General features: G+C 31.2%; 1 protein-coding gene across 9 annotated transcripts in view; it reads right to left on the bottom strand.

The window, feature by feature from the left end:
- The window catches only part of UTRN (utrophin), a 639,104-nt gene that overhangs the window by 351,031 nt on the left and 264,057 nt on the right, over positions 1-24,016 (bottom strand). For 7 of the 9 annotated variants that reach the window (XM_031968408.1, XM_012549382.3, XM_012549383.3 and 4 more), the window contains 3 exons: positions 8,089-8,283; positions 6,674-6,703; positions 2,887-3,059 (listed from right to left, as the gene is read on the bottom strand). In XM_031968408.1, the coding sequence (XP_031824268.1) occupies positions 2,887-3,059; positions 6,674-6,703; positions 8,089-8,283 (398 nt within the window). The remainder of the gene's footprint in view (positions 1-2,886; positions 3,060-6,673; positions 6,704-8,088; positions 8,284-24,016) is intronic. The other 2 variants (XM_023503255.2, XM_023503250.2) reach the window with 1 other exon arrangement.

The raw sequence follows: 24,016 nt of genomic DNA on the forward strand, positions 1-24,016 counted from the left end.
GCATTTATTGTCTATGTCAGGCATTGCGCTTAATGCTGGGGATACAAAAGAAAGCAAAAGAGTTCCTTCCTTCAAAGAGTTCACAGTCTATGAGGGAAGATAACATGCAAACAAATATATTTTTAAAAATATGAAATAATTAATAAAAAGGCTCTGGAATTAAGAGGGTTTGGGGAAAGCTTTCTGCATAAAATGGAATTTTAGTTAGGACTTAAAAGAATTCAGGAGATCAGTAGCCATATCAGAGGAAGAAGAGAGTTTTAGGCATAAAGATCAGACAAAAAATATACAAAGCTAAGAGATGGATAGTCTTGTTTGTGGGATACCAGAAGGCCAGTGTCAAAGAGTATGGAAGGAAATTGGAAAGGAAGGAAAGTGACTAGATTATCAAAGGCTCTGAATGCCAAAGCATTTTTTATCCGCTCTCAGAAGGAATAGATGCCATCAGAATTTATTGAGCAGGGTAGAGGTGTCAACAAATTCAGACTCATACCTTAGAACAATCACTTTAGAAGGTCAAGTTGCACCTTGTGAACTTTACTTTCATCTGAACTGGAATTACAAAGGAATGTTGAACATACACATACAGAGAAGATGGCATAGAATTTATTCAACTCAAAAGGGAAATAACTGATGATGTTCAAAGAGAAAAGGGGCAGGTTAAAAGAATGGGTAAGAGAACAGTCATAGGAGACATAATAGAGCATTGGAGAGGTAACTACAAAAGGGAAATTAAAAGGGAAGAAAAAATTCTGATTGTGAGTAAAAATAGACAAGATTGGGGAGAGACTTGAGTCAGGCAGAGCTAGTAGAAGGCTACTGCAATAATTCAGGCAGACTATAATAGAAGCCTATATTAAAATGATGGCAGTGGCAGAGGAAAGAAGGGAGCATACTTTAGAAATAATAGGATTTGCTAACCGCAAGATAAGGGGGTGTGAGAGGTACTGAGAAATCCAGCATTAACTTCTAGAGTTCTGAGCTAAAGAGACTGAAAGGATGGCGATACCCCAAGGAAAGAGGGTTTAGGAGGGGAAAATAACGAGTTTCATTTTGGAACTTCTTCAATTAAATATAGAGTTTACAATATCTAATTAACATCTAGTTCAATATGTATTCAAGAAGGCAATTTTAGATGTATTACAACCTGTCATATGGCCATCTCAAACTGGATAAATGGATCTCAAACTCCACATGGCCCAAACAACTCATTACTTTTCTTTCCAAATCTTCTTGTTTTACAAAAATCCCCTCTTTTTTTCTTTACTGTCAAACCCATTAGACTGTGTTACTTAAGAGCAAAGACAGGGGTTTTGCCTTTCTTTGATTGCCCAGCCCTTACTAAAGCAGCTGGAAAACAATAAGTATGTTACAAATACTTATCAAAATAACTAATAGAAAAATGTAGTTATTACTTGGGGGGAATGGGGGCAAAAAAGACTTTTGTAATCTATTTAAGTAACACTAATTTATAAAAGTATTGCTTGTTCCAAGTTTTAATCTTGTCATTTGTTGATTAGCAAATGGTCAAAATTTTTTTGATATGTAGATTTATTTTGTCTCTTGCTTTGCTCTTCCTGCCATTTCCTGTATATCTCTGGACTTTTTCAGAACTTAACCACTCCAGCTAGTATTCCAGTAGTAGCATAGTACATATATGAGTAAAGGATATTCATATGCAGATATCTTTAACATTAGCTTCAGTTTGGTAAAGAGAAAGTTGAAAGCAAAAAAGTTTTCTAATTACAAATGAGGTTCTTTATACTAAGTATCTCATCCTTTTTAAATTTTTTTTCTGGCCAAAGAACAGAATAAAAATGGCAGTCTGTACATTAAAAAAATACCTTTAGACTTATTTTTTTTTAATCCAAAAACAGATAGAATTTTAACCATTGCTATATATATAGAAATATAAATATAGATAAGATATAGATATATAATGTCTTATATTTGCATAGCTCTTCAAATGCTTTACTAATAACAACAAGCCTGGAAGGTTAATATTATTATTATAGCCCCACTTTACACATGAAAAAAAAAAAAAAAAAGACGACAAAAGTTAAGTGACTTGTCTAGCATCATATACCTACTATGTGTCTCAGAGTAGATTTGAACTCAGTTCTTCCTTATTCATGGTTTACCATGCTCTCTATAGTACTACTTACAGAAAAGTTCTAGACATATTACTAGTATGAAATGCAATGAGCATCAAACCATGATATAAACATTAATAATATACAACCATGGCATAGTGAATGAAGAGATGGAGTTAAAGTCAAGAAAACTCAGGAGAAACATTCATCTCAAACACAAATAATGTGTCCATAGAAAAATCCCTTAACTTAATAATATCCTAGAAAACTCTCTAAGACTATAAATCACAAAATAGATACAAAACTGTACTGAGACAGAGTACTTCCATATAAAGGAGTTTCTTATACAAATAAAATAATAAGTCTAGATCGTTTGCTTCAAAAAAAAATACATAGAAATTTTTAAAATTCAGTAACTGGAAATTTAGAAAAACTTTTTTTCTTTTTAATTACTGGATCATTAGTTTCATGTATAACATTAATTTTCATTCTCCTTAATTTATTGCCATATTGGTCTTATTATAATCTTTCCAAAAATACTGGCCATAAAATTTTATGTACACACACAAAAAAATTATATGCTGAAAAATAACAGCAATTATAGAAACACTCATTTTCTATAAGGCAGATATAGGAAAAAAGGCAAAAAACTGAATCATTTGACTAATGTGGGAGGTACATGATTTTACTTTTTGTCATGGGAGGTACATGATTTTACTTCTTTTCAAGATCTTTGAGCCTACTCATATTTTTTTAAGTCCTTAATACTACATATAAACTAAAATAAACTTACCCTTTACGATCATTATATCTTCTATTCAGTCTGTCCCACTTTGCATTCAACTGGGTCAGTCTATCTCCAATCTGAATAGCTTCAGGTCCAGAGACTTCAAGTATAACATCGGGTTGTTTCTCATGAATAGCTGCAATCTGTTCCCCGAGTTTGTCCAGGAGATCTTTGATGTTCTATAAAGAAAATGTCAGACGAGACCTGGTTTTGGATACCATCTCCAACAATTATTACATTAGCTATATGACCTTGGATAAGTAATTTAACCTCTCAAATCTCAGGATCCTCAACTGTGAGATCAGAATAATAATAGCTGTAGCAGCTACTTCACAGAACTGCTGGAAGATCAATAATGTGTATAAAGTACATTGTAAGTTTTAAAATACTGTAGAAGTTTTGGCTATTATATTCTCTTTACTTCTAAAGATATGATAGAGACTTATTAAACAGTAAACTCACTAGGAACTATTTTATTTTTGTCTTTGCATCTTCTGGAGCTACCACAGCCCCTTGCACATCGTATATTCATAATAAATGTTGAACAGTAAGGATTTTGTATTAGAGTGGGCCACTTAAAGATAAAAGGCTCCAAAAAATTGTCCTGCATATATCACAACTATACATCATGAATATACCCAGCCCAATATGTGCTTTGTAAGTCCCATTTATATATAATTGTTTTCTTCAGTTTTTGTCCTTCTTTTCCAAGTTATGAATTGTCTCTTCCATATCTGTTATTTCTTTTCCCAATTTTTCCTCTACCTCTCTCATTTGACTTTTAAAATCCTTAATGAACCTTTCCAAGAAGGCTATTTTACTTAATTATTGGCCTGCTGTTTACCATATCAAACTATGAGATCCATTAGAAATTCTGTGTTTCATCATTCTTTTTACATATATATATATATATATATGTGTGTGTGTGTGTGTGTGTCTGTGTGTGTACACACACACACAGACACACATATATATGTATGTACATATGTGTGTATATGTATGTGTAAATATGGCCAAACTTTTTTTTAAAATGTCTAGAACATAGAAGCTATTAATGATTCTGACTGAAAACTGTGTCTAAAATAGACATGAGTTATATTCACTTCTGATAAATAATTTCTCACTCTTTGCGGGTTCTATCATTATCAGATTATTACCTACTGATGTTTTTGTTTTCATCTTAATTTTAGCATAACTCAAATAGATAAGATAAAATTCAAAACAAAATGGAAAAAGTAAAAACATACAATGGCAGAAATGAATGAAGATATGAACTCCAAAATATGGTATCAAGAAAGTAGTAGCAATTGGAACATATTGTGGCCACTGTATAAAATGATAAGTTTCATTCTTAGTGGAAATTGCATGTTATTATTAGAGTTTATGTTAAGGCTTTAGAAGATTGCATAAATTATTAGGTGAGTTTTGGTTAAGCACCTCCTTTAAAGGTGGGAAGAGGTGACAAACAAGTGAACTTCCAAAAGGAAAGGTGTTAAAGCCATAAGCTAATCCACATCAGGTGTCTGAAAGCACAACTTGGCAGAAAATGCAAGGAGAGGTCACTTCTAAAGGAATAAGAGAAAAGATATTGGTTTCAGATACTGCCAACGGACACATATTAAGCCAGACCCTTTCCAGAAGAATCAAGGCATTTAATGAGCTAGAGTGGTACTATTCAGACTGAAATGGGGAAAATGTTAACCTCTACAAATTATAAGGCTACTCAAATCTGGATATAGGCTATCAGAGAATAAATCTGAGCTCTGCCAGTTTATTGTTTTCTTTTGTTCTGAGTTGCAAATTCTTAAAAATAAAAATCCATTTCTCCTTGTCCTTCAGGTGCTAGTAAAATACTTTATTTAGAAACCCAATCTGCATCTTAGATCAACTAAGAAGAAAAAGGATTTGTCAAAATCTAGGTCAAGAAACCTGGCACAATTAAAAGTGTCACCAGAGGTCATGTTAGGACAGCTGGCAAAGGTAAAGGGATCATTATACCTATAGCTCAAGGACACTAACTTCAATTGTAAACATAAAAAAATATCAGATAAGGCAATCAGAAGTTCAGTTTTTCAGACATAATCCACTCCTGTTCTGTCTGGGGTTTTCACTACATTAGCCAAGATATCAATCATTAGGGTAACATGTTTCAAAACCAACTTAACTAGTACAATCTCCCTCACTACCCCCAAAATTAGCCATTAGTTCTGTTGGAGCATATGTGATTAACCATGTCTTATTTGAGCTATATAAGATGTAATTGTTTCTTGAATTAAGGTATAGGCAATGGGTAAACATCTGGCTAAATGAAGTTTTAGAAAATCAAAGACTCCTATTAAAATGAAATGGATATAAAAATAACCACTTTTAAATAGAAGAGTTAAATACAAGACTGGGATTGAGTCAGGCATGATGCAGGCATAAATGTAGAGATACATACAGAAGCAAGTCACAATCATTTGAGATTAGCTCTGAATCCTATTGCATTAAATAGAAAATGTGTCAAATGCACCAACAAAATCATAGCAATCAACACACTACTTCCAGAAGAGGGGAAAATAAGGCCTCCAATCACATATTTCTGCTTCAACTCTATGAAATCAGTTTTATATTATCTCTCTCCAAAAACTCAAGAACAATCAGTAAAATAAACAGGGGAAATATGAAACTGTGGCCTAAGTTTCAGAGGACAGAACCCAGGTTTTGGTTTTAGCTCACCAATTGATCCATTTTGTATTATAACCTATGTTACATTTAATTCCTCTTCCAAAAAAATAAAAAAAGCTGTACAGTCAGTGGCTTGAGCCTTATGACAATGTTGTCCTCAAGGGTATGCTTTAAAGATCATGTTACATTTGGGGACCATGCAATTGAGTTAAGAAGCCATTTCAGTTTAAAAACAAAATAAAAATTCCTTAGTTAAGCCATAGATCACTTCTCTTAGATTAAATTCTATATAATAAGGTTATAATCTAATTCAAATAAGCAAAAAGCATTCCAAAAAGTAGAAATTATTGGAAAATTAGTTCTGATACTATAAAGAGAAGCCTCATGACATAGTGGATAGTCTTATTGAGAGCTGATATCTGGATTCAAGTCTCACTTTGAATACAGATCAGCTGTATAAAACTGAAAATGTCACTTAAATCCCATGCCCTGGCAATCCCCTAAGACTTTAAGTTACACAATCAGTTATGATTTGCATTGCAGGGAGTTTCCTCAAGAGTCCCCATACCAATAAAATAGTCATTTTTCTCCCCTCCCCCCCACTCAATATAGTACAGATACCCACAGAAACAGTAGCAGGCAGAATTTAGAAAGAAGCAGCTGTGCTCAGTAACCTTAGAGGTCCATTGAAATGAATTACTACCATTTTTAAAAGAGGTCATAATATATAAAAAGCATAAAAGGAATGAAGGAATAAGAGGAATAAGAGGAAAATTAGTAAGAAAGCAAATTAGATGCTCATGCATGTGGAATCAAGCTTTTATATATGCATCTGTATGAAATCATTAATGTTAGTGTTTTTAAAGCATAGATTACTATTAGTGGGGTAGATAGGAGAAAAGCATAGTGAATATACCATTTTAAAACTGAGTAAAATCAAAAATACAACAAAATCATAAGTAAAAGAAACAGATGAAATGATCAATTATTGGTAAAGAATAATATTCAAAGAAATTAAAGTATATGTCCATATATACTTTTGCTATATATGGACATGCATATATGTGAGTATGCTATATACACACATATAAAATTGATTGAGCCAATAGTTAATATGCTCTCTTACCTCATCAAGGGGATGGTTCATATATCCAACCTGTGCAAAAATTTACTGACATTAAAATTTCTTTGCTCTGTAATTTAATACATTGAATTTTAAAAATTAGATTAAAAAATCTTCTTAATGGAAGAAAGGTTTAATTTGTGTAAATAATAATGTAATTATCTCTAGTAAGCCACATTGCTGGAAAGACTAGATTAGAAATTAAAAAGCATGGATTCCAGACCTAATTCTACCTCTGACTAGCTATGGGTTAAATAAACTCTAAGTTTCCTTTTATGCCTATAATTCCATGACTAAAAAACTTCCTGATGACCTTGCTTTGAATTTGTAGTTTTTCATATGATGTGCTACTGAATGCTAACAAGTATGAAAAACAATACATTTCACTCCAGTTCTTGCTGTTATTATAAATGAATTCTGTAGTCATTTCTTTACGATGCAGTTTGGACTATGATCACCATCTTTTATTTCTTCCCTGTAATCCCTCCAAGGAAAATATGAATTCCATTTCCAGGAGGCCCAGTTTTTATCTGATTTCGCCTAGAACATGATTTCCACATCTATTTCCAAACATCTCTTTCCAGGCTACTACATGTTCCTCACACAACATAGTCATGTTTTTTCTTCCTCTTTATGCGTTGCTTTCTCTTATTAGTCTTTACGTTACTTAAAGAAAGGGACGGTTCCATTTATTTTTAAGACATCCCAGCATTTAACACTGTGTCAAGGACGTAAAAATGTTTAATAAATGTCTTAATATTATTATAGTTTTAACTGTCTGTTGGTATCTATTTGACTTTTAATTCATCTCTTAGTTTCAGTTTGCTCATCTGTAAACAGGAATAGAATATCTCACAGGGTGACTATAGTAATACAATTGAATTACATATGTACATTTAACTCATTAAAATTTTAATCATTACCAATATATAATACTTTTTTGGAAAATTCATGAAAAATAGAGCAGAAATTTCAAGATACCATAAATTCATTAAATAAAGATTCTTAAAGAACTATTTTATATGTTAAAAAAAAAAAAAACCCTCAAAATGCTTCTAACATATCCATACAAAAATTTCCTTGTGGTGTTATCCAAATAACTGTCAACCCTGCAATTATGGTAGTTAATATTATATAGAACATTTATCTATTAACTGACTAGCAAATGAATTTGGCAGATAGTTTCATTCATTTGCAAAGTTTTGTAAAGTTCGTGTATCTAAATAATGTTTTATCTACAAAATTTTAAGAAGTATAACATTATTTACATAGAAGAGATAGGCAGGTTTATTATACCACTGATTTTTTGGATGCCATTTTACTATGCTGCAGATCAAATAATACATGACCACTTAAACAGACTGTCATCTTAATGAGTCATTTTATGGCTTCTCTTTAAATATAATGTTGAAATTTACCTTCAATGAATTTTCCTGCAAAGAAAATCGCTTATAAATGCCAGTGTTGAGATCTGGAGAATTGAATAACAGTTCAACATCCGCCATGGAAAGTAAAACTTTGTTAATTTCAGCAAGATAATCGAGAGGCAGAGGTGCTGATTTAATTCCAGATGGACAATGATCAACTGTTACCCTTTGCTGAACAGGACTTGCCTGCAGAAATAAAAAGAAATATATTAAATGCATACTAACCTAAGGGGAAAACATTGCATACATATGTTCTGAAAAACTAACAAAAAAAATCTGACTTTTAAGTTCCTACTATGTACTAGGCACTGTGCTAAGTGTACAAAATAAAACAAACCATATTCACAAGAAGTTTACATTCTATCAAACCAAAATGGTGGTATGCAAAACACATTAACAATTTAAAAAACAATATATTTAACAAAAAGCAAAATGTTAGAAATATAGACCTATTGATAAAACAACACTGCATATACAAATACCCTAATATTAAGTAACCTAGTATTAAAAATTTGCATTGTTGCAAATTCTATCTTATTTCAGTATTAATTTGAAATAGAGTACAAAAAAAAATCTAAATATTACTATAATGCCCACTCAAGTACATTTGAAAAGGAAAACTTGCTTCCATCATTCCTCATTTTTAATCCAAGTTAAAAAACTTCTCAAGCCCTTCAATAATACTTTGCCAAAATCTAATATACTTTAGTATGGCTTTAGAGAAATTCCTTAACTACATTTTTTTAGAAATTATTACTATAAAAGAGAAATTGAGAATGGTAAAACAGATTTTCAACTTTTCTAACAATTCCTCCCTCAAATAACCTTTCCTTTGATGTCAACATCACATAAATAAAATCAGGGTGGACAGATCATTGGGTTGGTTTTTCCTTCTTTTAATTAAAATGTTTTTCAACTAACAGAACACTCCCCTGTGCACTTCTCTGTTTTATCAAGAAACTCTAAGGTTGAATTCCTTTTTGTAGGTGTATCTGGTGGGGTCTCTAATACAAGGAAGGCCAACTAAGACTTACCAATGGATTCTGACAAATGCCTTTCCTTTTTCTTACATTTGGCTTTCCGTAATTTGAAAGGAAAGGACTGAAAGCAAACTTTGCCATCTGAACAACACTGAAAATTGTAATATAATATAGACTTATCAAAACTGAGTACTGGTTTAATTTAAATTGAAAATTTATTAATTCATATTGGCTCCAAAGGAAGTACAGTAGAGCAAGACAAAAGGATAAAGGTAAAATCAATTTTCTATCATCTTTCCAGTTATACCTACTCCTTTCCTAAACAACTTCTTAAAACTGGGAAAACTATGATCTGGAGGACAAATCCAGTCCATATTTTTATATGGCCTGTAAGTAAACCAAATGTTAGTGAAAAGACTCCACAAAAAGACCTAGCAGGAGGAATTGGGCCTTAAGGCAATAATAATTTGGGCACTCATAGCCAATATTCTACTAAAATACCATTCAAAATCATATTCCTATGCTTCTTCACTTCTATACCTTAACAATATAATCCCCTGATGTCAGGAAAGTCTTCACCAACACTTGTACCAGCTGAAAGTCTAATCTTACTTTAAAGCTATGAGCAAATTAATACTATCTTTTCATGAACTCTTCCCTAATCCCAGATGGAAATTGCTCCTTTAGGGAAAGTGCAGGACCAGAGAACACCCATAAAAACACCAATCACAAAAGAGGCGGGAAAAAAATGTAACAAAAAACAAACAAAAAGAAGAAATTAACTATAGAAAGTTACTATCAAAGTCAATGAGTAAGAAAATACAAAGAGAAACTCTGTTTAAAATAACTATAGACAATATAAAAATCTCCAGAGTTTACCTGCCAAGATAAAGTGAGGTACTTATATGAACATAACTATATTAAAATACTTTTCACACAAATAAACCTAGATCTAAACAATTAGATGTTAATTACTCATGGGTAGGCTGAGCCAACAGGCTGAGACAATTCCACCCAAATAATTTATTCAGTGACATCCATCCAACTACCAAAAAATATTTTATAAGGACAGAAGAAATAATAACAAAATTCATCTGGAAGAACAAAAACTCAAGAGAATCAATGAAAAATGTAGAGGGTGATTTAGTTGTAACAGATCTCAAATTGGATTATAAAGCTATAATTATCAAAACAATATGATACTGGTTAAGAAATAAACTGGTGGATAAATGAAATAGATCAGGTACAAATGGCATATAATAAATGACCATAACAATCCTACTATTTAATAAACTCAAAAGATCTTAGGTTCTAGAACAAAAATACATCATTTGACAAAAACTGTAGGGAACACTGGAAAACAGTATGGCAGAAATTAGGTATGGATCAGCATCTCACATCATGTACCAAGATAAAGTCAAAATGAGTATGATTTTCTACATAAAAAGTGATACCATAAGCAAATTAAGAGAGCATGGAATAATTTAATTGTCAGATCTATGGATAAAGGAAGAATTTAGCACCAAAGAAAATATAGAGAGCATTACAAAATATAAAATAGCTAATTTTAACCATTTTTGCATAAACAAAACCAATGCAACTAAAATTATAAGTAAAGCAGAAAATTGGGAGAAACTTTCACAAGTATCTTCGATAAAGGCCTCATTTTTCAAACATATAAACAACCGAGTTACAATTTTGTAAAGAGAGATGACTAGCAATTTATAAGAATACAAGTCATTCTTCAATGGATAAAATGGTTGAAGGATATGAACAGGCAGTTTCCAAAAGAAGAAATCAAAACTCTCTATAGACATGAAAAAATGCTCTAAATCACTACTGATAAGAAGAATGTTTAAATAGTTTTAAACAACTCTAAGATACCATATGTAACATCTATCATATTGGCTAATAAGAGAAAAACGGAAAATTATCTATACTGGAAGGTATGTGGGAAAATTGAGACAGTAATACACTGCAAGCAATGCACTGGAAAGCAATTTGAAACTATACCCAAAGGGCTATAAAATTATGCATATACTTTGAACCAGCAATACCACCACTAGAGGTGGTATTCCAAAGATAATCAAAAAAAGGGGGAAAGGACTTATTTGTACAAAAATATTTATAGCAGTTCTTTTTAAAGTGGCATTCTATTACTCCCCTATAGACAAAGTTGGTTGAACAAACTGAATAAAAATGTTGAACACGGAGGAATATCACTAGAGGCTTACAAAAAAGTAGGCTTACTTTTAACTGTGGTGAACAAATATTACCCTTCTTTTTCATTGACCCTTTTATGTTTTTGGTTTGTTTTTTAAGTGACTTTAAACTAGTAATCCTACTTCTGAGTATTGTTCAAAGCAGGTTAAGAAGAAAAAGGTCTCATATATATCCAAATATTTATAATAGCATTATTTTCTAGTAGGGGAAAAAAATAAAGTGGTTCTAGGAGAAAATGAGTGCTTTGGAACTTAGAAAAGACCCTACAACCTATGATATATAAATAGAATAGAAAACAACCATACTATATAGGAAGAAGTTAGAGAACTGATGCAAATTAAAATAAAAAGAACCAAAAAAATAATACAAGACTATAAAATGAATATGCTGAAACACTCTGATCAATTGTAATATTCAATCTTGATCCATGAAATCTATTTTCTTTCTCTACAAAAGAAATTGGAAACAATAGATACAAAACATGGTATGCTATCACACAGAATTATATTACAAAATGGAGAAATTGTACTGGGCAATGATTATGGTGTAAAAGTAAAAATTCCAAAAGTATTCGTATACTTATAGGCTTTAGTTAAGAATTAAAATATAAATAAATACCACCACCACCCTTAAAAATGATACATAGTTTCAATAACAGATGATTTAACATATCTATGTAATTCGGCATTCATTTAAATTCCCAAGACAAATAATCATAGGATAAGGTCAAAGATTTAGACCTAGAAGGGATCTTATATGTCATCTAGTTCAATTATCTCATTTTACAGATGAATAAATCAAGGCAGAGGGAGATAAAATTAGTTGATCAAAGTCATAGAGTTTTTTAGTAGAAAATACAGATTTTCAGTCCTAGACTAATTTTACTCTTAAAGACTAATTATACTCTTAAAAATATTCCCCCATCCGAAAGATATAAAAACTAACCAAGCTGAAGAGATTTCCCAAAGTTCCAAATGTAATACTCATATATATATGAGTGTGTGTGTGTGTGTGTGTGTGTTTGTATATATTTCAGTTCAGAAGTGGGTATGAGTATTAAAATTAAAAATATATTTCTTTCATTTATTCAGAAATTTGAACAAGATAAAAATCTTCATCACTGATGTAATAGTCCATAAGTTTAAAAGTACCTGCCAGAACATTTTAGCTTGAATATATTATAGATAGATAGATAGGTAGGTAGGTAGGTAGGTAGCTAGATTACAGTCAATTTTCTTTCTTTTAATTCCAAGGCAAAAGGGGAGATAAGAGTAATAACATAAGCAGTTGGGAGAATATATGATTTGAAGAAACAGAATCCATGGTCATAGCTTTTTTGAGTCACAAACTAGAATCACAGCTGGAAGAATCCAAAATAACCTAACCTTCAAAATAGTATAACCTCAACTTATATTTAAAGAAAATTGAGGCCCAAAGAGATTGAGTGATTTGACCCATCATCACAGAAAAAATAAATCAAAGAAAGAAGATTCAGTCAAGTTCATTGAATCTCAGTTCACTTTCATTTATCAAGTACTACATTGCTCCAGCCTTCAACTTTCTTTGAACAAGTTTTTTGGAAGTTCAAGTAATTCATTTGTAAAATAAGAGGGTTAGATCAAATTAGCACTAAAGTCTCAACTGGTTTTAGATCTCTAGTACTCTGAATAAGTTAAAGATACAGATTCTAACTTCTGCATTATTTTCACCTGGTAGAATACATTAATCATGACATCCCTAGCTAAGCCAGAAGGATAGTAAGCATAAGACTCAATATCTCCTACCATACATGTACTTGGAATGGAGTTAACTAACTGATTATTTCTTCTTCTACTGTGACTAATGGTGGCGGATTTATTTTCAAGGATAATTAAGAAAAAATTCTACACTAGTGTTTCAGGTAAGGACTGGTATTTTATGGAATGTATACAAAGGTTTATTTAAAATAAAGCTGAAACTCTAATCTCACTGTTCTACAGGATTTCATAATTTTGAGATACAAGTCCAAAGATGACATAATGGGGTCAATTTTTGCTACACAAATAAAGTTCCATATTAAACTTAAGTCAAATTTATTAAGTCTGCTACTGTTTCTATTCATACTTTAAAAACAATTTAGATGAGAAAATTTTTTCTTTAATATGTTGACAGAAGCAATGAGATACTTTAAGAGTAAAAATATGCTTTTTTTTTTTTTTTTTTTTTTTTTGCTCAAAATAGCTCTTTCTCCCAAAGAGTCATCAATCAAAACGTCCTCGAAGATCTTATCCAGCTATTACCTTCAGGTAGTTTATTTTTTAAGAAGATTCCTAATATAAAGGATCATAATATATTTTAGGTTTTATTATTTATATAAGGCAGTAAGAATTATATAATGGTTTTTGGATTAAGGAAATAATTCAGTGCATGTAAGAAAGGTGAAATAATTCTATACCTTAAAGGAACCCAAGTCAGAAAAAGTCAAAGGAAAATTTATAATGTCAGAGCATTTTAATAAATAGTACAAACATGATACATAACAGGTACTTTTAAATTGTTACTGATGGACTTAGGCAATGTCCTTTTTATGCAGCAGATGTTATATTAAAAGAGATTCAGAAAAGGAAAATTTGTGTCAATTAAGATAAACTTTAAATGCACTTCAGAAAATGAACAGTGGAAACTAATAATTAAAGCTAATAGAAAGCAAAAGTAGTAAAACTTTTATTTACTAATTTTTGTTTTTTGTTTGGATGTTGAAAGGGCCAGGATTCAAAGACCTGGAGCTGTAATACAATTCTACTTATTCTTAAAGTGACTTTAGGGGAAACTCATTTAACCTCTTTGGCAAATAAATGGTGACATGGGATTGGAGCTTAAGGGTAAGATTATGACTGGATATGTAAATCTCAGAATTATCTCCCAGAGCAGATAAGTTAAACTCATAAAATCTGAGGGATTTACAAAAAGAAAATATAGAGGGGGGAAAAAAAGCCTTGAACAGAATCACAGGGAACATTCACAGTTTGGGAATATATTAGGAATGAGGAGTCAGCAAAGGACACACACCAGTACATAGCAGTGTTACAAAAAAACTCAAAAAGGAACGAGAAACAACTGGAAATTAAGGAGATGTTTATCAAATAGAAAATGACTGAAACAAAATTAATATCTATATGAATAAAATAACATTGTATCATAAGAAATGATGAACTACATGACAAAAAAAACAATGTAGAGAGCACAGTGCATAAAAATATTTATATTGGGAGCAGTTAGATGACACAATAAATGGAGTACTGGTCTTGAAGTTGGGAGGCCCTGAGTTCAAATTTGACCTCAGACACTTAATGTTTGCTGGCTGTATGATCCTGGGCAAGTTACTTTACCTCAATTGCCTCACCAACAGAAATTTTTTTGTAATAAAAATATTGAACAACTTTAAAAAAAGATAAACCTGATGAATACAAATCCTGATAGGTGATACTCAGAATGCAAAATAAGACGCAATCTATGACACAATTTTTAGGAAGTTATCTTACTTGACTATACATATTTGTCATCAATGTTTTCTTTTTTCTCTTTCTTAATTTTAACTCAATGGTACAGGAAGGAAGAGGAAAAGAAAATTACTTTTGCCAAACATTTTAAAAAGAGATGACTAATAATTTTGAAGAGGATAGATCTAGTTGAGTCAAATTAAGTTTAAAGTCAGCAAGAATTGAACAGTAAGGAGGATATGGAAAGATGAATATAGACAACTTTTTAAAAGCAATTTGGCTAAGAAAGGAAAACAAAACAGAACAATACTTTAAGGGGATATATTCAATGATTTTTAAGAATTAGTGAGACAGGTTCATTTGAAAGTCGTAGGGAAAGAAATCATTGTAGAGAGCAGTTCAAAACTCAAAATTAGTTAAAATAAATAAGGATGTAATCTGCTAGAAATGATGTGAGGAAAAAGGATCAAATTCATATGCTTAAGTATTGGCTTTGAAAAAAAGGGTCATCTCTGTCAAAAAAACTAAGGGGAAAATGTCAAGGATTTCTGTGATGAAAATAGAAGAAGAAATTTAAGTCAAATGATCTCAATTTATTCAGTAAACTAAGTCAAGGTTTTCAGGTAAAGGCTGGGGAGGAGAAGACCATCTAAGATTTAAAAAGGAAGAGGTTAAGAAAATAAAAATATTGAACCATACATAATTACAGCTGTCTTTTTCAAAGAACTATTACCTATAATGTGAAACTATTCTCCACAAAGCATGCTCCAAACAAGGGAAGGAATAGTTTATAAATTCTTACACCACTCTGGTTCTCCTCATTTATTCATTTCCAGAATGATTTATATTTTTAGGTAGTCTATGTTACAAAAGCATTTTCTATAGTTATAATATTCACATCAAGTTTATATGGCTCTCAATCTTTTTATATAAATTCAAGTAAGTTAATATTAGTACAGACAGCAATGTCAAAACTATATCCCAATCTAGATAATTAATGTAAAATGGTATAAAATCCATGTATACAAAGGAAGTTAATACTACAGTCTGCAAACATATCTTAGTATACTGTAAGTATAATTATACAAATTGGAATGAGAGCTCTTTAGGGTTTAAAAAAAAAAAAAAAACCTCGCTTTTACTCAAATACTGTTTTAGTCTGAAACTCATACTATTGAAAATACTACCCTGAAAAATCAGTTGGGATTTGATGACTAATTTTACTCTTAAAAATATTCCCCCATCCGAAAGATATAAAAACTAACCAAGCTGAAGAGATTTCCCAAAGTTCCAACTGTAATAACTGACATTTGACTTTTTGTTACAATTTTGATCTACTCTGGAAGCCTATGACAAGAAAATTCAGATATGCTGGTATCATAAAGCTGGCCCAAAAGCATGAAAACTATTTTACTAAACCTCAGACTCTTAAAAGCTCATTAAGTATTACCATCGGGATAAAATATATAAGAAAATAAGTCAAGATACACACACACATATATTTACATATATACATACATTACACATATACACACTGGCTAGGAAAATAATGACGAGATGGAGAGAAGCCAAGAAGTTGCCAGAACTCTCTCCAGTTTCCCTCGGAGATATTAAATCAAACCTTTAAACAAATTTTGGAGTAAGAAAATCCACCAAAAGATGGGAGTAAAATAATTTTCCAGCCTAGAAAGATTTCAGGAAAGGTCTTTCTCACTTGATTAAAGAATAGTGCAGCCCAATATAGCCAGGGTGTGAGCAAGTCAGGGAGAGGCCCTTAGCCACACCACAGTTAAGCAACCAAGATGCCTCAATTCTGACTCAGCAGGCCAAGAACATAGCAGAACCAGCTATGAAGCCTTCAGCCCCAGAGCAGAAGGTAAATTGCCAGTCTCAGGACTCCAGCACAATAGCCACAATTAGGCTGGGGTCACCTGAGACCCTAGTGTAAAAACCGTGACTAGACCCTTGTGCCCTAGAAAAAGAAGCTTGGAACAGGGCTCCTATGCCCTGGAAGCAAAACTCAACTTTAAAAAATGAGCAAAAAGACAAGAAAGATATTATGGCAAGAGAGAAGGACATCAATAAGTACCATTCCTGACTACAGGAATGTGGACATCGTTCTACTATAAATGCAACTTTAGATTCCATAGCTTTTCATTCTTCCATGTCACATTGCTAAATCCATGGCAAAATTCAAGTTCCTATCTTCATTGGCAGTATTTCACTTAAGTATTTACCATAGCTAGTTGATAACCATAATGGACCAAACTATTTCTCAGTTATTTTCAATCAGCCATCATCATGTACTCCAGCCTCTACCTCAAACCACCAACTCAAACTTCTATCCTGGGATAGAAAATCAGTTGGGATTTGAAGGCTAATTATATACTTCTGAAAGCTAATCAATTATCAAAAATTGATGGAACTCAAATCCATGCTGTTATTTCATAGACCTCTTCAGGCCAAATGACACACAAGTAACTTTCCTCAACTTTGCAACTCTTAACTCCAAGAAAAATGATCAAATCAAAATTATCACTGCTGGAAAGGAGGGATTGTTCTATGATTATGTCACCATCTCAATGACTTTTCTGTACAAAATACTCCCCCATGGCAACTACTCAGCTATAAGAACTGCCTTCACATATCAGAATAGAAGCTGCTTGAATATATATAAAACACCAAAAACTATTATACTTTCTTGTTTTTATATTCCTCAACCTTAGCATAACACCTGGCTCACAGCACTAAATATTTTTGCATTCATTTCTTCATTGGATAATTAAAATTTTATATAGCACTTCAGAGTTTACAAAGCATTTTATATATCTCATTTGATACATAAAGTCCTCTAACACAGTTAGATTATTTCCCCACTAAGCTAGCTTTGGGTACCACTCTATATTTTTGCAAGTGTTTTCATTGAGCTAAGAATATGCCAAAATTTTAATTCATTGATGTTGTTGTCTTAAGCTGAGACATTTAAACAACTAGTGTCCCAGAATTTCTCCTATTAATCATAATTTTTATAATCACTAACAATATTTCAGCAAACCTATCAGCTAACTCTTCTAACACACTCAGGCATAGTTTATCGAGACCTAATTCCTTATACTAATTAAGGGCAATGTGATATAACATCACAATTTCTCCATTTACTCCGGTTTATAATTCCTAATTAACTATTTGGTCTCTACCTCATCAAGCACCATTCTTCATGACAGGGGAAAAAAAAAAAAAAGAAAAAAAAGGAGCAAAGTAAAATAAGATTTGCTTTCTCTCAAATCTGTATTATTATCCTATTTAGCCTGCCTTTCTTCCTTCCTATTTTTAATAAGAAATTTTATTTTAACCTAAAAGCCTGGATCCTTGAAAGCATCATTCTTGTACTAATTTCTCTCCTCTTATTACCTTAAGCTATGGGATTTTACCTATCTTTCTTTTAGAATCCCTACTACTAAATCCACAAGTACACAACATACACCATTTCCATAATTCCTTTCCTTCTGAATTAAAGAATGTTTAGTCAATTACTCCAAAAATGTATGTGATTTCTATTTGGGCAACAATATTCATTGGTCAGAATCAAAAATCAGATTCCTACTTTCTAAAAGCTGAAATTATTATCAAGCCAACATTCTATAACTATTCTACTTGTGCTATATATTGCCTTTGCTTTAAATATGAAAAAAGAACTTAAAAAATTACAAAAGAATATAATTTGACACTTGTTATGAAAAAATAGTTAATATTTATTTTGACAGCTATAAACTGTAATACAAATAAAATTGTAAATTATATCCTAATTATAATTACGAATGCTTTCTAAGTTTTAAAAGACCATGATAACCTATAATCAATGTTCTAAAAGAGCATGATTTAATAAAATTGTTACACAAAAAAGTATAGTTAATAATATTCATGCTGAAAAATATTGTTGTGGTACAAGTATTTTAATCACCTTTAAAAACCATAATCACCACTAAAAGGGAAATCTGGACAAATTATATTGGTGTAAGTTTGTTTTTTGTTTTTTTTTTTTTTTTGCCAAGCATTCAACATCAAAGTACTTCTTCACAATCATTGACTATTGAGGAATGGGACACAAATTAAATAGATAAAACAACAGTATTTAACACAAAGGGGAAATCTATTTAATAATACTAACAAATTGCTGATGTTCTTCCTCTTATTTAACACATTTCTAAAAGTAACTTGACTTATTACAATCTACAACAGAGTTCCAGAACAGTAGTAACTAAGTGAGGATCCTATAATGAGCTAGCATATAGAATACTTTCAAGTATGAATGGGGCGAATGTCAGATTTTCACCCCCACTAAAATTTCTCCCAATTAATCTTCCATATTAAATCAGTATTTTTACCAATTTCCTTTAAAACTGATTCAAAGTTTAGTACCATTTCTAGATTTGTTCATTTGTTTTTTTAACATGTCACTGATATCCTATGCTGACTTTCTATCTACAAAATGGTAAAGTCTTTGAGATTAAGAATCTCAGGAAACAAACTTTGTGCTTATAATTTAAAATGTCAAATAACTCTAGCACAAAAGAGATTTTAAAAGGAAAAGGGAAAATCTTATAATAATCATTGCTTAACATTTCCAGTAGTAATAGAAAAAATTAGTTATTTGTTATTTTGAATTAATTTCAAAAAAACTACTTCTCAAAGAAAATAACTAGATTAAATGCAGTTTTTTAGGGAAATTAATATATCTATTTATATGTTAGTTAATTTACCCAATTCAAATGAGGAAATTCCATCAATTACTGACCTTCCTAGTAGGCAAATTGCTCTATTGTATAATTTGGCAAAAGAAAAAAGATCAGAACTTTGAAGCCAGAAAAGGTCTTGGCAATGATTTCATCTTTCTGATAGAAAAACTAAAGCCTGAAATTCAATTCAATTCAACAAATTGATTGTGGATTCTTTTATTATATACACATCATTCCTCTAGGCATCAAGGGAAATTTTTTTAAAAAGTAATACTGAATTAATCATCTGTACCATTTGCCAAGACTTCATTTCATTGGGATTGGGAATTTGCCACATACAAAATTAATCACGTAAATAACCAGATCGATTAACAATTGTTCTGCAATTTTTAAACAAGCTAGGGGAAGTCAAAAATTTAAACTCTTAGCCAGTTATGTAATGGAAAGTCAGTATATGTAGATCTTCCTGAATATGAGGCCAAATTGCCTTTTGGTGAACTTTTGAAACTGAAATTTTTACAACCTGTTTTGAAGAAGGAAAACTTTTAAAATGTTTTCCTAAACAAGACATTGAATAGTAAATTGAAGTAACTATACATAAAGCTAAAAGAAATAACCATAAACCAGACTACTACAATTACACAAATGAATTATGCCCTTTTAAAGGTTGAATAAAATAATAAAGTAGCATAATAATCAATGAAGAGAATCAGATAGAATTGCAACAACCTTTTTAGTTTTACTTGTAAGCTGAGAAAACTCTACATTAACCTTCCCAGAGTACCAAAAAAAGGTAATTTATTGAATCTAACTAAGCAAGATTAAAATTATGAACCTGGAACAAACTGCCTGGTCCCAGATCTACAAAATGGTTAATTCAACACTTTTTCTATGTGACAAGACTTGGTGAGGAAAAAAAAAAAGGCTTGAAAATGAGTTTTATTTAATCAATCAAATATATATCATTATTAAACTCAGACGTTGTTAGATGCTAGAAATTCAAAAAGAAAAATAAAATTACAGGAGTATTAGCAAAAACCCTATTTAAAAGAGTTTTAATGTAAATTAGAAAGTACAGATATCCAAATCATGATTTGTAATAAATTGTGTATAAAAAACATTCAAGTAGCTTTTGCATCAAAAGTCTGGATTAAACAGAAAAGGCACTGAAATGAGATATCCTATCATTTTCTGCTTATTTTTATAAAAATATTTGATTGTTGATCATTTTAAGTAACTTTGCTTACTCAAAAAATTCTGAAACTTCCAATATATTAAAAAGCAATAAAGTAAGCTTTTATCAACCATTTCATAAACTTGCCTATACATACACAACTATTTATCTGTGTGTATGTATACTGAGGGATAAGATTTTCTCCCAGTTAATTTAAAATTTTTAAACTGTTTTTAATGCTATTTAAGAAAATGCTACTATTTTTCCTCTTTCTAAAGCTATTGATAACCCCCCCAAAAAAATTGGTCAAGGGAGGCAATCAGAATATTGTACCCAAATTAATACCAAAAGGTTCTCAGGGGTTCAGTTCTTAGATTTTGATTTCCAGTCAGAGGCTCATAAAAAGGTCAAAGGCCATCTAATTGAATTGTTTGTTTTAAGCAATTCAAATCAAATTAACAGGTGACATTTAAATAGATATCTTATTTTCATCAAAACAATTAACAGTTAAGACATTATGTCTTTACTCATAAAGGATATATCTTAGGCCTCTCATCATCCATGACTTCGTTTTGGCCTAAGTTTCAAGTGAAATATCCCCCATTTCCTTGATAAATATTTTATTTATGCTTCAAGGTCCAATCTGCATACCACTTTTAATACCTACCCATATCTAACCCATCCTAAAGTAAGCTCTACTGACATTATACTCATACAGCTCTTAATACTTATACTATTCACATGGTACTCATTATAAATTAAACTGTGTCCTAGTTGATTATAAAGATACTATAATCAATAATAGTTATAAACATCAAAACTTTCAGAAAGTTTATTTGTTTTGGGTCAGAACTCTGAACTTCTTACAAGGTATTAAATGGAATTGATGAGATAATGGTTATCTAGTTTAGCATGGAGCTTAATAGTTCTCTGAATTCAGTATGATTGAACTAATCTTGCAACAAATAATGGTTTCCTAGTGATGTAATGATTGGTTTATACTCAGTGTGAGCATATAAGCAGGGACAAAGAGCCACAGAAGATAAGAACCTAAAAGCTCTCAGAGCCAAGGAGACAGAAATTCATTTCATCTTCAGTGAGGCTCCTGGTGGCTGGCCTACATGCTGTACTTCCCCACTGAGACCAAGGCCTCTCTAAAAGGCTCTCCAGAAAACTGCCCAGCCCCAGGAAGGAGATAATAAAGAATCTGGACTTTAACACCTGGCTATCCTCATAGTGATTACTGAACTGAAACCAAACCAAAGAACACTACAGTTTATCTTATTTTATATTACCAAATAGTCTCTTTCCAATAAGTAAAAAGGAAAAAACACCCACTGAATGAATAAATCATAACGAGGATTTTTTTTTCCCTACAGCAATCGTTTTGTAATGTATTACTTTCGTGACCTTTTTTTCTATATTGGTCACTTAATTTACCTGTGCCTGACTCCAAAATCAAACAAAGCAAGGTATTATCCTCTTAAACAGAAAAAGAGCATAAAATAAGCACAAGCTCTAAAATTCAATGATTCTGATTCTGTGTATAAAAATGCTGCTATTTTAAAGATTAAAGATATAAAGTGGGCATCAAGAAAGTTATATAATGTCGATAAAAATGAAAGCACACGCATGCTCATGATTGTGTGTGTGTGTGTGTGTTAAAGAATAAGAGCCAGAAAGTTATCACTGTACTACAGTTTGTTGATATTTAAACATTAATTTTAAAAATTAATAAATTAGTGTTATTGAGCACAGAAGTATAGAAAACAAAAGCAAAAACTAATGGAGGAAATTATTTCTCAAACAAAACAGGGAGGAAATAGGATAGTTCATTCTAATGTTTTTAAAACTATGAGGACAAATGTCTCCCTTTGTATTACAATTAATTATTTTATATTGCTGGTTACTAATCACTTTCTCTATAAAAAGTTTAAGTTTATATTGAAAATAAATGAGAATTTTGTGAGATATAAAAAATTCATTTTATAACAAGTATGGAACTTGGTATGTGCTCAAAAAAAATCATAAAAACTTAATGCCTAATGATTCTCATTATAACAGCTTTACAATTCTGTAAGGTATTAAAATTCACAAAGAACCTCACAACTTGATGAAGTAGGCAGGACTAGTATTATCATTCCTATTATAAAGATGAAAAAACTGAGAATCAGAGTGAGTTTGTTCCTTTAAGATGACCTCCAATTCATGCTACAAATATATTATTTGTACATAGTTGTGTACCTGCTCTCTGTCCCATTAGAAGAAGAGCTTATGAACAGGGAATGTTTTTTTTTGTTGTTGTTGTTTGGTTCAGTTTTTGACTTTTTCATTGTATCTACAGAATTATCATGGTGCTTGGCAAATAGTAAAGACAAAAATGTTTGCTGACTTGATGTGACCCTCTGAAGTAGCTAGTCCCTTGAATCCTACTAATAAATAGAAATGGTGAGATTTGAAACCCTAGATTTTTAAAGTCCAAATATTTTTAAATCCAGTTCCTGAAAAAACAGAAATGGAAGAAAAAGGTTTAGCAAAATTAGCTGCAAATGGATATATGATTTAGATATAAAAAGTCATGTCATAAAGAAATTGAAGGAACAAGGAAGTAATCTCCAAACTGATCTATAGATAGATTTATTCATTGACTTTCCCTAATCCTTAGGATGTTTTCTCCTCATTTACTGTCCCTTTCTGAGTACTCTGGCTTCCTTTGAGACTCAAGCCCTCCCACTCAGAGTCCCTTTCTTCTGAGATTACCTTCCATTTACACAATCTACATATACACAAACAAAAACATACACATACACTGTATGTGTTTGGATATAGGAATAATTGTATTTACATATCTTATATGAATATGCTATTTGTATGTTGTCTCTTCCACTAAAACATGAACTCCTTAACGGCAGGGATGACGCTTCTATTTTCCTTTCTTTGTAAACCCAATGTTTAGTTCAGTGCCTAAGAAATAGTAAGTAATCAGTATATATTTGCTGATGACTGAAGAACTATCCTTATTATCTTTAATTCCTTAGTTCTATTTATACTACTCCATGAAGAATATCAAGAAATAATACATTTTGAATTTTGTAGTTCTGAGATTATTGAATAAAAAAAATTATTGTCATAAAAACCTTGAAAGATATTTTCTATTTTTGATTTTATTTTTTCCTTTGCCAACTTCCTCCTTAAATGTTCTCCAGATGACTGAGCTTAACTGGATCACCTGTCAAACTTTTTTTTATAAATTTCTTTTTCCTTCCATTAATCCCCAATGAAGTTATAGTAATAAAATTTAACCAAATAGACCTATGACTACGATCC

Source organism: Sarcophilus harrisii, chromosome 4 (assembly GCF_902635505.1).
Source record: "Sarcophilus harrisii chromosome 4, mSarHar1.11, whole genome shotgun sequence".
NCBI classification, from domain to species: domain Eukaryota; kingdom Metazoa; phylum Chordata; class Mammalia; order Dasyuromorphia; family Dasyuridae; genus Sarcophilus; species Sarcophilus harrisii.